General features: G+C 44.9%; 1 protein-coding gene across 6 annotated transcripts in view; it reads left to right on the top strand.

The window, feature by feature from the left end:
• RPGRIP1L (RPGRIP1 like) overlaps positions 1-15,724 on the top strand; it is a 460,569-nt gene that overhangs the window by 230,330 nt on the left and 214,515 nt on the right. For 4 of the 6 annotated variants that reach the window (XR_012236568.1, XM_073605007.1, XM_073605006.1 and 1 more), the window contains exon 19: positions 5,220-5,300. The exons of the other annotated variants lie outside the window; for them this stretch is intronic. Coding sequence is in view for 3 of the 4 variants with exons in the window: in XM_073605007.1 (XP_073461108.1) it covers positions 5,220-5,300 (81 nt within the window). In the remaining variant the exon portion in view is untranslated. The remainder of the gene's footprint in view (positions 1-5,219; positions 5,301-15,724) is intronic. 6 annotated transcript variants of the gene reach the window in all.

Raw genomic sequence — 15,724 nt, 5'->3', positions numbered from 1 at the left:
ATTCCAAAGACGTGGTGGGTAGACACGTCTTCTCCTCTGCCAATGGAACTCCGAAGCATTAAAAAAGATTCCCTGAATGCCTGCAACAAATTATTACAAATTATTGACTCTGGAGGTCCCACAAACAAAAAATCATGCAGGTAGTGGACCACGCTATCTGAATGAAAACAAACCACCCAGTAGAGAAAAGAAGAAAATGCTTTGAAATAAAAGCACAACACTGAACACCCCATGGGGAGACATTTGTCAAAAAAAGGCCACTTCAAAATAAAACCCTAAAGAATTGAAAACGAAAGGCGAAATTGGCAAAAGCCTAAAAGCTGATTTGATATTGGCCTTGGCCAACAACGCTCCAGGCCCAAACTCCCGAATCCTAAAAATCGCCTCTTTGAACGTCGCATATGAGACTGAGCAGAGCGCCTCGTCAATTTCATCATTAAGAGAATCCCCCTTAGGAAAAGACAAACGATGAATAATGCGATATGCATTCTGCTCCTTTTTGGGTACCACTCCCGAAAGTGATATACGGAAATTAACAAAAGGAGGGCGCTCAAAAGTACCAGCAATGTGCCCTTCTTCAATTTTTTTGAAAACTTTCTCCCTATCTGGGGAAAATTCTCTACCGATTTTAAATTTCCCACCCACGTGCATCCTTCCCCTGAAAAAGAGGGGAGAGGGAAATCAAAAGAAAAGCTGTTAATGAGAAAATGCGCCTTCTCCCGGTTTGGACACCTGTCCAGCCATGGGTGCATTTTTTCCAGCCTCACTGGCATGCAGGCTTTTTTGAAAAATATCCCTCTGACTTTGATTAGCCCCAGCGCTCGTATTCTTTTTATAGCACTAGGGTGTACTCCAGTACAATAGGCATATTCGTGCCTATACTTACAAGCCGCATTCCAGCGACACTGGCTTTCATTAAAAGCGAAGCAGCAGCCTTTTCTGTATGCAGTGCTTGAAGGGATAACTTCAACTGGCTTAGGCGCAATTTGTCTCTGGAGGGCAAGCAGATTGAGCCATAGCCCTACGTCCCTCATTCCCTAACTCAACGAAGGGTGAACTGACAACTTCTGTCTGAATGACTCATCATAATAGTACCAGCCGAGCCCCCCAAAGCTTTTATATGCTTCCAGAATGTGGTCTAAATGCTGAAACAAACCCCTGCACCATTCTGAGTGCTTTTCCGCCATTAATCCTGCAAAGATGCAATAAGCTTGCAACCAGTTATTGAATGACCTAGTGATAGGTCTACGCCTCTCATCCTCCTGCTTTTCATCCCCTCTTTTCTCTATCTCCCCCATGAAATCTTTATGTGAGGGTAACGGAGATAGGCTATCTATAAAATCCCCCCTCCATATTTTTTCCCTTATCGCTAAACTGAAATGGTAACCCAGGGAAGACATTTCACATGGCATGACTTACTTCATGCATGATTTCGGAACATTGACCCTGGCCAAAGGAACATGCACATCCCCAGACATACCCCCCCAGTAATCATGGTAACAGGGCTGTGCTGGGATAACAAGCTAGCAGAGTGAGACACAGAGACAGGAGAAGGGCTGACCACCATAGCAGCAGACACAGAGTTCTGGGCTGAGTTGCCAGAAGAAACAGCAGCAGGAATCATAGGTGATAGCGTTCTCACTAAAGATGACAGGGAATCAACTAAAACATTTAAAGTATGAAATTGAGCATACTCACCCACTGCTAGAGATTGTGCAGCCTCTTGCTAAACAGAAATGTAGAGTGTGGGTTTGGCGATGTTCTGATTAAGAACCTAGGTGGGAATATTAAAGATGTGAAAATAATCCTATGACGTATATAATGCCTCTATCCCTGTGAAAAGGGAGTCTCATACTAGAGATGCCAAATTATAACAAATGTCTGAGTGACCATAACCAAAATTAATAATAGCAGATAAATACATCAAAAGTGAAAACTTACCATACGTGAAATTGGTGTGATTCACTCTAGCATATGCTAGCCAAAACATACATAAGTGAATGCATACGGGGATAGGGGGGGGGGAGGGGGGGGGCGATGGAAAGCAAAACCAGGTTAATGCTTCAGCTGAAATAGGCAATGGTGTTGCAAAAAGTTCCTTATAACGTGCACTTGTGAAAAATTAGTGACTTGTGCTTAATAGTAAATCTGTATAGTCCTTATGGATATTGCTGACAATTAGATATTTTCAATAAACAAGTGTGTTCAGTGCCATCCTCTAATGTTTAACTTCTTTGGTGACAGTGTTGTTATATCACGTGCTCTTATTGTGCAGAGACTCACCAGCTTTATTCACCCCTGCAGGGGTAACAGGCAGTCACAGTCTGTGCCACTGTTCAGCAGTCACTGGCAATCTTAGGATCGGTTTGGCGTTAAACATAAAAGAGAAGGGATGCCCATAGCGTAAAACCATTTAAAAAGTTTTATTTGAGAAAGATGACAGAGCGGTACTCACATATTGGTAGCTCGTATAAAGCAAAAAAGTCATCAGTAGAATCATCAAAATTAAATCCTGTGTTTCCTGGGAAATGATACAAAACGTAGGTATAGGCCACTCCCTACGCACTTCGTCGTTGGACGTCTACGGGAGCGCTCCTGTAGACGTCCAGTGACGAAACGCAGACTCTCTATTGGCATCTTCAGCAGCCACTCTGTGCCACCCCTGTTCCGCCTCAGACTCCCCCTCAGCTAATCTGCTCCGTTCAGGAGGCTGGCTCCACCGCGTTCTCCCTTGCTGCACCTGAACAACTGCCCCTCTCTCCATGTCACCATGCTGCGCCCTCGGAATCCTGGCCATACCGTCCACAATGTCCCTGTCCTGCTGTCCTCCATTCACAGCTTTGCCTAGTGCCAGGCAGCGGCACAGCCATGCTTCTCTCTCGCTGCCAGCTTTCTTCAGGAATCATAGGTGATAGCTTAAAGGGGGACTCCATAGCTTCAGTGAGAGGGGCAGAGCTCTCTTCAGCCAGTGCTCCTCGCAGGAAAAGGGGAAAATTCTCAGCCCAGCAGTTCCCTATAAAGGCTTCCCAGATTCCAGCACATCCAATTTGCTAGCTGCTGTTCCTGGATTTAAAGCAGCAGTAGACTTTTAATACTTGCTTTTAACACAGGAAATACCATTAATATTATCAGTATTTATACTATTATGAATAGGGTGGCCACAATCCAAAGTAAGTGGGCTCATATTGTGCTCCCTTTTCCATTCTATCCTGAAACAAAACAGAAACACAATAGCGTTCTCCATTCTCCCACATTTATTGATGAAAAAACAGGATTAAAAACACTCACAAGAACATCAGGATAACAGGCATGTAAAAACCATCAGCTCTTGACGCTGATACTAGAAATTTGTGTATGACTTCATGGGCTTTGGCTCCTCCCACCTATACGCGTTATGCCCTCTGATTGGGCTTCCTACTGAGGATTTTACCATCTCTGTAGTATCCATAGAGGCTGACAACATTTTTGCACATATCACATACCCTGGTTTGCAGCGTATTTAACCCTTAGGGGGATATTTATAATTTTTTTAAATATTTGTTTGGTCTCACTGGGCAGTTTTTGTATTGCGTTTTTTGCACATTGTATTCACACGGATACTCTTTTGAGTTTTTTTGTCCACCTTGCCTAATCATTTTGTAAAGGGTGTTTTGCACTAATACTTTATTTTCACTTTATTGGTTCGGAGTAACACCGCATTGCCTTTATTTATGTTAATTAATTTGATGTGGAGACATATGATTATGCTGGCAGCCACTCATTAGATATTACACTAGGGAGGTCTGCGCGGTGGTTGTTTAGTCACAGTAATAATGACACTGCATGGGAAGGGGTAACATCTTAGATAATCAAGGGGTTAAAAGGTTTGCCTAACAAGTGTTCATTTGTGTAATGTGTACTGCTCTTCTCCCTGCTTTGGAGAGAGATTGTTCTCTCAGTACAATCTGTGATGATCAACACAGGGCTCTGGGCTGTGATTGGAGACAGCCGATCATCAGGTCCTGGCTATGAATCTTTGGCCAGGACCTGCTGACAATCTCCCGCTGTGTACAATCACAGCAGGAGTTGGCGGGAGCGCGGGCGCATGCCCCTGTACCCAGAAAAGCCAAACGACATACAGGTGTGTTGCTGTGCCTGTACAGACCGCTCATCCGCAGTACATTGCTGGTGGGAAGTTTGCACGTGGTTAATGTGTTGAATTGCAACTGTGACGAGGGCCAAATTGTAATGGCTAGATGATTGGGTCAGAGTATCTCTAAAACTGCAGCTCTTGTGGAAAGTTGCTGGTCTGCAGTGGTCATGACCTACAAAAAAGGGCCCACGGAAAGAAAACTATTGACAGGGTCACAGGCAACCAAGACTCATTCACATGGGAAGTGATGGCTGGCAGCTGTATCCTGATCCAATAGAAGAGCTACTGTAGCTCAAATTGCTGAACACGTTAATGCTGGTTCCAATAGAAAGGTCAGGTCAGATTCACAGTTTGTTGCATATAGAGCTGCCTGTGCCCACAGCCAAATGCACCCTCAATGAACACGTGAGCATTAGAACCGGACCATGGAGCAATGGAAGAAGGTGGCCTGGTCTGATGAATTCAAGAATGGTTTGAGGAAAACTACAAGTTTGAGGTGTTGACTTGGCCTCCAAATTCTCCAGATCTCAATCCAATCAAGCATCTGTGGGATGTGCTGGAAAAATAAGTCTGATCCATGGATCCCCACCTCACAACTTACAGGACTTAAAGGAACTACAACTTATGGCTTGTTGCCAGTGACCACAGCATACCTTCAGAGGTATAGTGGAGTCTCTGCCTTGACAGGTTATGGTGAGTGGTCATAATGTTATGGTTGATCGGCGTTTATGATATCTCAGTGCACTGGATTTCTCACTGCTGCTATGGATACTGGAAAGTGAGATGTTTGTGTGCTGGGGGCATATTAAAAGGAAAGACCAATGGGTGTGCTGGGGGTGGTATGTACAGACAAGAGGCAGAAAGTGAAAATGAAAGTGGCACTCAGCTTTAATGTTCTATATGATAGAATAGGAATGTCCTCTACTGCTTGCAAATGTTTTTTTCTTTTGTAAAACTTGCTATTTTAAGCCGCCTAAATGGCACATGTTGTCTGCCATTGATGTAGTTACTGTTAATGTTACTCCTTTAATGCATATCAACTTTAAAGACAGAGACAGTAATAAACTCTGTACCATATTTATTTCAGATGCCTATGCCAATTCCAAGGGTGCGAAAACCCACAGCAGACAAAAAAGTCTCCTTTTTTGTTTCCAATACAGAAAGTTTAGTAAGTGCTATTTAAAATACTTTCTATGCTTGGAATTTGTATGTTGTCCCTGTGTTTGCTTGGGTTTGTACAAGAAGCTACTACATTTTCCACCAACAATCCAAAAACATTCTTGTATCCTAATTAAATTCCTATCAAAATTGAACCTCGTGCATATATATTCTGTACATTCTGTAAATGCATCTAGCTATGTAATCTATAAACAGCTGCATAACGAAGCAGTTTTTGCTAGACCAGTCTGTGCTTGCCAGCAAAAGCTGTTCTATAAGCTACTCTCTTATTTCAGTAATAGGTTTCTGTCTTTTAAAGCTGCTGATTTTATACAGTATACATCCTCCATCAAACTTTAAGGTGGACAGGCTCCTCTGGTATTGCCAACCATAGGTCATGCACAAGACAGGGATACCCAAAAACAGTCCAAACAGGTATGTTCTGTGCTTTTATTCAGCGTGGTAGTAAACAAACATAGCATTAAATCAGGACAGCAAGTCCTTAGGCCTTAAAATAAAGCCACTTAGTAAACTAAAATATATTCCTAACAATGTGTCTCTTGATGAGTTCCCCAAAACAAACAGGTAGCTCCTGTACAAATTTAGTGTTCTTTCAGCAGTTATCCTTTTCACCCAGCAGCAGGCTTTCACAGAGAATAAAAGAGAGAGAGAGTCCTAAGCATGTGCCAGCTCACTTACATAAAGGGCAGTTTCAATGTGAGACTAATGAGGGCTGATTAATAGGTAAGACTTGGACCAAGGAGACAATATCTCACCAAAAATGCTACAAAGTCTAAAGGGCTGCAGGACCTACTCCAGAATTTGAGATTTGAGAAAACAACAAAATTTGATTCCTTCACAGCCAAAACAAGTCGAAGACCCTCCACTAAATGTAGGTGGAAAACCTAGGTGACATGTATATTCCATCAATAGACCAGCCCACCAGGGCCTCCTAATATACAATATACTAATCATATTTTATACAATATGCTAGTTAGATTAGGTGTATTTAAAAAAAAAAGGATATAGGCATATCAATAGAATTGCTAGGTGGTTGTTTTAAATTATGTTTTCAGCTGGTTTTGTATAATTATCATTGTTAACAGAGTGCAACCTTCCACTGTTACTGCATTGGGAACTAATCTCAAAGTGTGTTTGGCCGTTGTTTCTAATTTTTAGGGACCCACAGATCCTAAAAGAATTGAGCTCTGTCATTTCAAAGCCATTGTTTCTAATTGTTAGGGACTCGTTAATGACTGGAATGGTACCACTGGATTGGCGTAGGGCCAATGTGGTGCCCATATTTAAAAAGGGATCAAAGTCTTTACCAAGTAACTATAGACCTGTTAGTTTAACTTCTATAGTCGGGAAAATACTGGAGAGCTTAATAAAAGACCACAAAAATGAATTCTTGCTTGAAAAAAATAATTTAACCAATAGACAGCATGGATTCATGAAAGACGGAAGTTGCCAAACAAACCTGATTTCTTTTTATGAGGAGGTAAGTAAAACCTTGGACAGAGGGGTGGCTGTGGACATGGTATACTTGGATTTTGCAAAAGCGTTTGACACAGTTCCCCACGTATGGCTAATGTGTAAGGTAAAGTCTACAGGCATGGAAAGATCAGTTTGTAAATGGACAAAAAATTGGCTAAGAAAACGAATTCAGAGAGTAGTGGTTAATGATTCTTACTCTGAACGGTCTAAGGTTATCAGTGGTGTACCCCAAGGTTCAGTGTTGGGACCCATACTTTTTAATACCTTTATAAATGATAAAGGGTCTGGGATTAAAAGTACCATTTCTGTCCTTGCAGATGACACCAAGCTATGCAGTGGATTTAACGTCTTTACAGGATGTCTCCAATTTACAAGCCGACCTCAATGCACTGTCTAATTGGGCAACTAAGTGGCAAATGAGGTTTAATGTTGATAAATGTAAAGTTATGCACTTGGTGGCCAAGAATATGCATGCATCATACATACTAGGGTACAACTGGGGAAATCCATAGTGGGGAAGGATCTGGGGGTTTTGGTAGATCATAATCTCAATAATAGCATGCAATGCCAAGTTGCGGTTTCCAAAGCAAGCAAAGTCCTTTCTTGTATTAAGAGAAGTATGGACTCCAGAGAGCGAGATATAATTATGCCCCTGTACAAATCATTAGACCTCATCTGGAATATGCAGTTCAGTTTTGGGCACCATTTCTCAAAAAGGATATCGGGGGAACTATAGAAAATGCAGAGAAGGGCAACCAAACTGATAAGAGGCATGGAAGAGCTCAGCTAAGAGGAAAGAGTAGAGAAGCTGAATTGATTCTCTCTTGAGAAGAGGAGATTAAGGGGGATATGATCAACATGTACAAATACATAAGTGATCCATATAGTGAACTTGGTGTTTGAGTTATTCACTTTAAGGTCATCACAGAGGACAAGGGGGCAGTATTTACATCTAGAGGAAAAAAGATTTCATCTCCAAATACGGAAAGGTTTCTTTAAAGAAAGAGCTGTGAAAATATGGAATAGTCTCCCTTCAAAGGTGGTTCTGGCAAGCTCAGTAGACTTTTAAAAAAAGGCCTGGGTTCTTTCCTAAATGTATAGAATATAACTGGGTACTAACATTTATAGGTAAAGTTGATCCGGGGGAATATCTGATTGCCTCTCGGTGGATCAGGAAGGATATATTGTCAAGTCGTCTTCCAGGACGGCACCCTGAGAGATGACTGGTCCCACCTGACAGGAAACACAATCAGTAAAGAGGTTAAAACCCCGTCCCTCCCTGTGCTCCTCAGTTCCTGATTGTGTTTCCCCACAGCGAAACCGTTTTTCTTAAGACCCGAAACCTAGAGCCGGACTCCAGGCTTCTGAAGTCTTTCCGAGTCTGGTGGGTGTTTTTACCCTCCCAGGTGGGGTCTCCCTATCTTTCTCAGGGGGGGCAGCAGCTGGAAGAGCCCCCCTGGGAACTGAAGGACCCTGGGTACAGTGGTGTACCCAGAACTTCAGGGGCCATGTTCTTGCTCTTCTCCCCTTACCTGCGGGTGTCCGTTCGGTGGGGGAGCAGCCATTCAGGTCTTCCTATGAGACACCACCTGAAGGATGCCAGGCGACTCCTAGTGTGGCTGTGATGGGGACAGGCAGAGCAGTCTCCTGGTGGCTGGGATTCGCCGCTCTGGTCGCGCGGGTGGCTGTTGTGGGTGACGCCGGGCTGGATGCCAGTGTCCTGTGTGTTTGGCGCCATTTTCCCGGCGCTTGGAGAGTGAATGACATCACTTCCTCTCCGGCGCTGGAAATTATGCCGCTCCCTCATAACTTCTGGTTCCGGGCTCCGATAAAATGGCGGCTGGAGCCTCATACAATGCAGTTCAGAGGGGGATTTGGACTGCAGGGGAGCAAGCGCCCGCACCCTGCTCTCGTCGGTTCACCCTTGTCATGGTTATGCAATAGAGTTTGTCAGCTTACCTGTCTCCATGTGTTCATCTCCAAAGACCAGCTGTCTCTCACCTGACTGCTTTTATTAACTCTCCTCTAGCATGGCTCCACCCCAGCTCCTATCAGAGAACTCTATATTAACCTCTGCACTGCAGGTCAGCCCTGCTGATCAATCTTTGTGTGTTTGGCTTCCTGTTCCTGCCTGCTGTGTGCTCTATGTTTATTTCTGTTACCGACCTTGGCGTGTTCTATACTATTCCTGTCTGCTCGTGACCCTGACCTTTTGGCGTGTCCCCGACTATCCCTGTTTGCCTGTGACCCTGAACCTTGGCGTGTACTCTGTTGTCCTTGTCTGCTTGTGGCCCTGACCTTGGCTTACTCCTTTACTATCCCTATCCTTCTGTTGCCTACTGTGTGTGTGAGCTGGGGGACCCTGGGGGTCGCGACCTGGAGCCAGTTGCATCCATCCTCACCACTAGAGGCTCTGGTGAACACCTGCTGGCTCTTAGACTCCACGCCCCAGGGAATCCTACGCTCTAACCCGGTGGGATCCGTGTTGGTGTTCCAGCGGCCCTGCCTTCCTTATACCCGAACTCCCATCCGCAGCAGTCAGCTGTAGGGTCCACTGCCTTGCGGTGCACTCCTGATCCCAACGGTGTGCATCTGTTACCTAGCCTCAAGGTGACCTGACAGCCCTCCTTCCGGACAAAAGATTTTTGGCAAGTGGGAACAATGGACAGAGAGGAGAGGCCCGCAGCGGCTACAGCCATCAAGGAGGCCACAGGGGGTGAGTCGTCCTGGCTGGCAGGGGTAATGATGGGGGATGGGACCCCAACTCTTACCCCTGCAGGTCACAGCAAGCTGACTAGTTATGTGTTTCTTTTAGGTGAGGATGTCACTGCCCAGGTGGTCGCCAGCCGTCCCACTAAAACCTCTTCCCGCTCTATGAGATGCGGGTAGTCAAATTACCTCAGGACCATTCTAAGCCCTTTTGCTACAAATGTATTCACAATATAGCAGGGAAAGAGATGTCCCAGGTCATGAAGGACTTTCTCTCTGTACAGACAGATGTTGTCAACCTAAAAAGCCTTCCAAGCATCCGTCAAGCCCCGGGAGCCAGAGCCTCACACTAGTAGAGAGGGTTCGTCCTCCCAGGAGGGTCCTTCCACTTTCAGGGCAGGGATTTCCCTTAAACGCCCTGATTCCCTAAGGTCCCTTCCCTCTCAGGACTTGGAGGAGGAAGAGGTGGCTGAGGCCCCTGACCATAGTTCCTCAGACGAAGGCTTAGAGGACAGTCAAGGGGAGGAAGATGAGGACTACAAATTCGGCAGATTTATTTTTTCTGCCGATGATATGGAGGGGCTCCTTAGAGCAATTTATGCATCTGAGGATATTCAGGAACCTACAAGTGTTGGCCCAGGACAGAATGTACTGAGGCTTAATTAAGCCCCAGTCCAAGGTTATTCCAATTCATCAGGCCCTTAAGAATATTATTTTAAGGGAATGGAAAGAACCAGAGAGGAAACTTTTAAAGTTTAAGACTTGGAAGCGAAGATGCCCCTTTAAAGACGAGGAAGAGGAAAAATTCTTTAAAACACCTAAGTTAGATGCCTCCGTGGCTCAGGTCTCTAAACACTCAGACCTATCCTTTTGAGGATGCAGGTAACAGGGACCAAATGGACCGTCGGGCCGAAACCCTTCTCCGGAGGGCCTGGGAAGCCAATGCAGTGGCTACGAGTCCTGCCTTGGCTTCAGCCTGTGTGGCTAGGAATGCGGATATGTGGGTCTCCAAATTAAGGGACCGTGTTGCCAGAACTTCTAAATCTAAGGAAGTTCCTGGATTTCCTAGAGGTTATTGGTAGTGCGGTAGCTTATTTGGCAGATGCAGCTGTCGAAACAGTTCGTACTACTGCAAAGTCAGGGGCTCTGCAAGAAGATCCTTGTGGGTGAAAACTTGGGAGGGAGATAACACATCAAAGACGCGGTTATGTGGACTCCCCTTCGAAGGTTCCCTACTTTTTGGCAAAGGGCAAAAAGTTTCCCATAAAAACCAGGAAGGATAAGGGAAGGTTTTTTCGAGGCCCCCATGCTAAAAAACGTTTACGTGAGAAAAAGGAAACTGGGACTACCAGGTGTTGGGGCACTGGTAAGGGCAAACAAAAAGGGGTCTCCTCTTCCCCAGACAGAAATCCACCGACAAAGTCTCCAAGTGACGTCAGGTTGGGGGGAAGGCTTTCCCACTTTCTTTCCCAGTGGGAGGGCGTAACACAGAGCCCCCACGTCCTACAAATAAGAAAGGGTTACAGGTTGGAGCTTCTTTCCCATCCTCCCCTGAGCTTCCTCTTAACCCACCTTCCCAAAGATTGTCAAAAGGCGGTGGCTCTCTTACAAAGCGCCAGGCAGCTGGCAGATCAGAGGGTTACATAGTTACATAGTTACATAGTAGGTGAGGTTGAAAAAAGACACAAGTCCATCAAGTCCAACCTATGTGTGTGATTATGTGTCAGTATTGCATTGTATATCCCTGTATGTTGTGGTCATTCAGGTGCTTATCTAATAGTTTCTTGAAGCTATCAATGCTCCCCGCTGAGACCACCGCCTGTGGAAGGGAATTCCACATCCTTGCCGCTCTTACAGTAAAGAACCCTCTACGTAGTTTAAGATTAAACCTCTTTTCTTCTAATTTTAATGAGTGGCCACGAGTCTTGGTAAACTCTCTTCTGTGAAAAAGTTTTATCCCTATTGAGGGGTCACCAGTCCGGTATTTGTAAATTGAAATCATATCCCCTCTCAAGCGTCTCTTCTCCAGAGAGAATAAGTTCAGTGCTCGCAACCTTTCCTCATAACTAATATCCTCCAGACCCTTTATTAGCTTTGTTGCCCTTCTTTGTACTCGCTCCATTTCCAGTACATCCTTCCTGAGGACTGGTGCCCAGAACTGGACCGCATACTCTAGGTGCAGCCGGACCAGAGTCTTGTAGAGCGGGAGAATTATCGTTTTATCTCTGGAGTTGATCCCCCTTTTAATGCATGCCAATATTCTGTTTGCTTTGTTAGCAGCAGCTTGGCATTGCCTGCCATTGCTGAGCCTATCATCTACTAGGACCCCCAGGTCCTTTTCCATCCTAGATTCCCCCAGAGGTTCTCCCCCCAGTGTATAGATTGCATTCATATTTTTGCCACCCAAATGCATTATTTTACATTTTTCTACATTGAACCTCATTTGCCATGTAGTCGCCCACCCCATTAATTTGTTCAGGTCTTTTTGCAAGGTTTCCACGTCATGCGGAGAAGTTATTGCCCTGCTTAGCTTAGTATCGTCTGCAAATACAGAGATTGAACTGTTTATCCCATCCTCCAGATCGTTTATGAACAAATTAAATAGGATTGGTCCCAGCACAGAACCTTGGGGAACCCCACTACCCACCCCTGACCATTCTGAGTACTCCCCATTTATCACCACCCTCTGAACTCGCCCTTGTAGCCAGTTTTCAATCCATGTACTCACCCTATGGTCCATGCCAACCGACCTTATTTTGTACAGTAAACGTTTATGGGGAACTGTGTCAAATGCTTTTGCAAAATCCAGATACACCACGTCTACAGGCCTTCCTTTATCTAGATGGCAACTCACCTCCTCATAGAAGGTTAATAGATTGGTTTGGCAAGAACGATTCTTCATGAATCCATGCTGATTACTGCTAATGATATCGTTTGTATTACTGAAATCCTGTATATAGTCCCTTATCATCCCCTCCAAGAGTTTACATACTATCGATGTTAGGCTAACTGGTCTGTAATTCCCAGGGGTGTATTTTGGGCCCTTTTTAAATATAGGAGCTACATTGGCTTTTCTCCAATCAGCTGGTACCATTCCAGTCAGTAGACTATCTGTAAAAATTAGGAACAACGGTCTGGCAATCACTTGACTGAGTTCCCTAAGTACCCTCGGATGCAAGCAAACTGGTCCCGGTGATTTATTAATGTTTAGTTTCTCATGTCTAATTTTAATTCCGTCCTCTGTTAACCATGGAGGTGCTTCCTGTGTTGTGTTATGAGGATAAACACTGCAGTTTTGGTTACTGAAGCCCCCCGATTCACTCGTGAAGACTGAGGAGAAGAATAAATTCAATACCTTCGCCATCTCCCCATCCTTTGTAACCAGATGTCCTTCCTCATTCTTTATGGGGCCAATATGGTCTGTCCTCCCTTTTTTACTGTTTACATACTTAAAGAATTTCCTGAGATTTTTTTTGCTCTCCTCCGCTATGTGTCTTTCATGTTCTATCTTAGCTGTCCTAATTGCACCTTTACATATCCTGTTGCATTCTTTATAAAGTCTGAATGCTGAGGATGATCCCTCAACCTTGTATTTTTTGAAGGCCTTCTCCTTTGCTTTTATATGCATTTTTACATTGGAGTTAAGCCATCCAGGACTTTTGTTCGCTCTTTTAAATTTATTACCCAATGGGATACATTGGCTAATGCCCTTATTTAATATGCTCTTAAAGCAAACCCATCTCTCCTCCGTATTCTTTGTTTCTAATATTTTATCACAGTTTATGCCTTTTAGCAAGGTTTGTAGTTTAGGGAAGTTGGCTCTTTTGAAATTCAGTGTCTTTGTATTCCCTTTATGTTTCCTATTTGTGTGATTTATACTGAAACTAATTGACCTGTGATCGCTGTTACCTAAATTGCCCCGTATTTCCACATCCGTGATCAGGTCTGTATTGTTGGTAATCAGTAGATCCAGTAATGTTTTATTTCTAGTTGGTGCGTCTACCATCTGACCCATAAAATTGTCCTGCAAGACATTAGAAACTGGCGAGCCTTAAATGAATGCGCGGTTCCTTCCGCCCAATCTATGTCTGGATAATTAAAATCCCCCATTATGACAACACTTCCCATCCTTGCTGCTACTCCAATTTGTGATAGGAGATCCGTCTCCACTTCCTCCCTCAGGTTTGGGGGCCTATAGCATACTCCCAGTATTATTTTCCCCTTAGCTTTATCCCTTTGGAGCTCTACCCATAAGGATTCCACCTCCTCTCTAGCTCCCTCAGTGATGTCATCTCTCACATTCACTTGTACATTATTCTTGATATATAGGCATACCCCTCCCCCTTTTTTACCCTCTCTATCCTTGCGGTATAGGGTATACCCTTGAATGTTTGCCAGCCAATCATGAGAGCTGTTGAACCAGGTCTCTGAAATTCCCACAAAATCCAAATCCTCCTCGTACAACAGTATCTCTAGTTCACCCATCTTGTCCGCCATGCTCCTGGCATGGGTGAACATGCCACATAGTTTAGACCGGTCGCATATTGTCTTCGTATTGGGTGTTTCAAGATTGCAACTAGGACTTGCTACTATACTCACCTTGTGTTTTTGTGCTTTGGTTAACCTACCACTAATGCCCCCAATACTACCCTCTGGAATATCTTCCGCGCTGGCTATCTCTGCCTCTGGACCCTCCCCCCCATCGCCTAGTTTAAAAACCCCTCTAACTTTTTGGCCATCTTCCTTCCCAGCAGATCTGCACCCTCCTCATTTAGGTGCAGTCCGTCCCTTCTATAGTACCGGTTACCAACTGAGAAGTCAGCCCAGTCCTCCAGGAACCCAAACCCCTCCTTACTACACCAGCTCTTCAGCCACTTGTTTACTTCCCTAATCTCCCTCTTCCTTTCTGGTGTGGCTCGATGTACCGGTAATATTCCTGAGAATACTACCTTGGAGGTCCTTTTCCTCAATTTAGCTCCTAAGTCCCTAAAATCGTTCTTAAGGACACTCCATCTGCCTCTGACTTTGTCATTGGTGCCAACGTTCACCATGACAGCCGGGTCTTCCCCAGCCCCTCCCAGTAATCTGTCCACAAGATCCGTGATGTGCCGAACCCGAGCGCCCGGTAGACAACATACTGTTCGGCGCTTCAGGTCTTGGTTACAGATTGCCCTCTCTGTCCTTCTAAGAATTGAGTCCCCTACCACCAGAATCTGTCTTTCCTTTCCCTTTGCTGCCCCCCCACTCTCACTGGAGGAGTTCTTCCCCCGGCAGCTAGGAGAGTCCCTCAGCTCCAGCAGTGCTGGTCCCTGACTGGTTTCACCAATGTCACTCAAAGTATCGTACTTATTGGGATGCTCCAGTCCTGGATCGGCCTCCCTGGCACTTTGCTAGTGCCAGCACCTCTTTGTCTCCACCCGCCTCTGTGCTGGCCCCTGCCGGCACCTGCCGTGTACGTTCCTGGCTCTCCTTTAGTATGGAGGGACTTCTCAGTGCTGACAGTTGCTTCCCCAGATTCAGAACCTGGGCTTCCAGGGAAACAATGTGCTTACATTTTGCACAGCAGTATTCGCCCTCGATCGGATGATCAAGGAACGCATACATGCGGCAAGATGTACAAAGAGTCGCCTCTCCACACCCGCCGGGCATCGTACCTATTAAATTTAGTGAGGATTGGGGATTTTACCCTGTCCAAATTACCTAACAGCTAGCTTCCTGGCACTAATACTCAAGACAATACACAAGTACACAACAAGACAATACACAGGTACACAAGACAATACACAGGTACTCACAGACCTACGTGCAATCGCAGAACAGTCGCAGACCTATGTACACTCGCAATACTCAAGTATACAATACACAATACACAAATACTAACGATCCACACACACTACTCAGACAACACTCATGTACTCACACTACACAGGTACTATGACCCCTGTTATAATCTCCTGTTTTAAACTCTGGTTTTAACTCACCACTTAGAAAAGTTCCACTTGGTTTAAGTTCCTACAGCTTCACAATGAGCAGGGTTATAGTGCCAGTCCCAACACAACAACAGGGACAGGGATTTTATTCCCACATTTTTGTAGTTCCAAAGCCCTCGGGGAAGTTCCGCCTTATTATAAAGTTGAGGAGGCTAAACACTTTTCTACTGTACAAAAAATTCTGTATGGAAAGTGTTTATACCTCAGGAGACACCTCCTGAAGGACGTGTTTATAGCC

Source organism: Aquarana catesbeiana, linkage group LG11 (genome assembly GCF_042186555.1).
Source record: "Aquarana catesbeiana isolate 2022-GZ linkage group LG11, ASM4218655v1, whole genome shotgun sequence".
NCBI classification, from domain to species: Eukaryota; Metazoa; Chordata; class Amphibia; order Anura; family Ranidae; genus Aquarana; species Aquarana catesbeiana.
The sequence above is the reverse complement of the archived record's forward strand: the minus strand, read 5'-3'. Positions and strand labels throughout refer to the sequence as shown.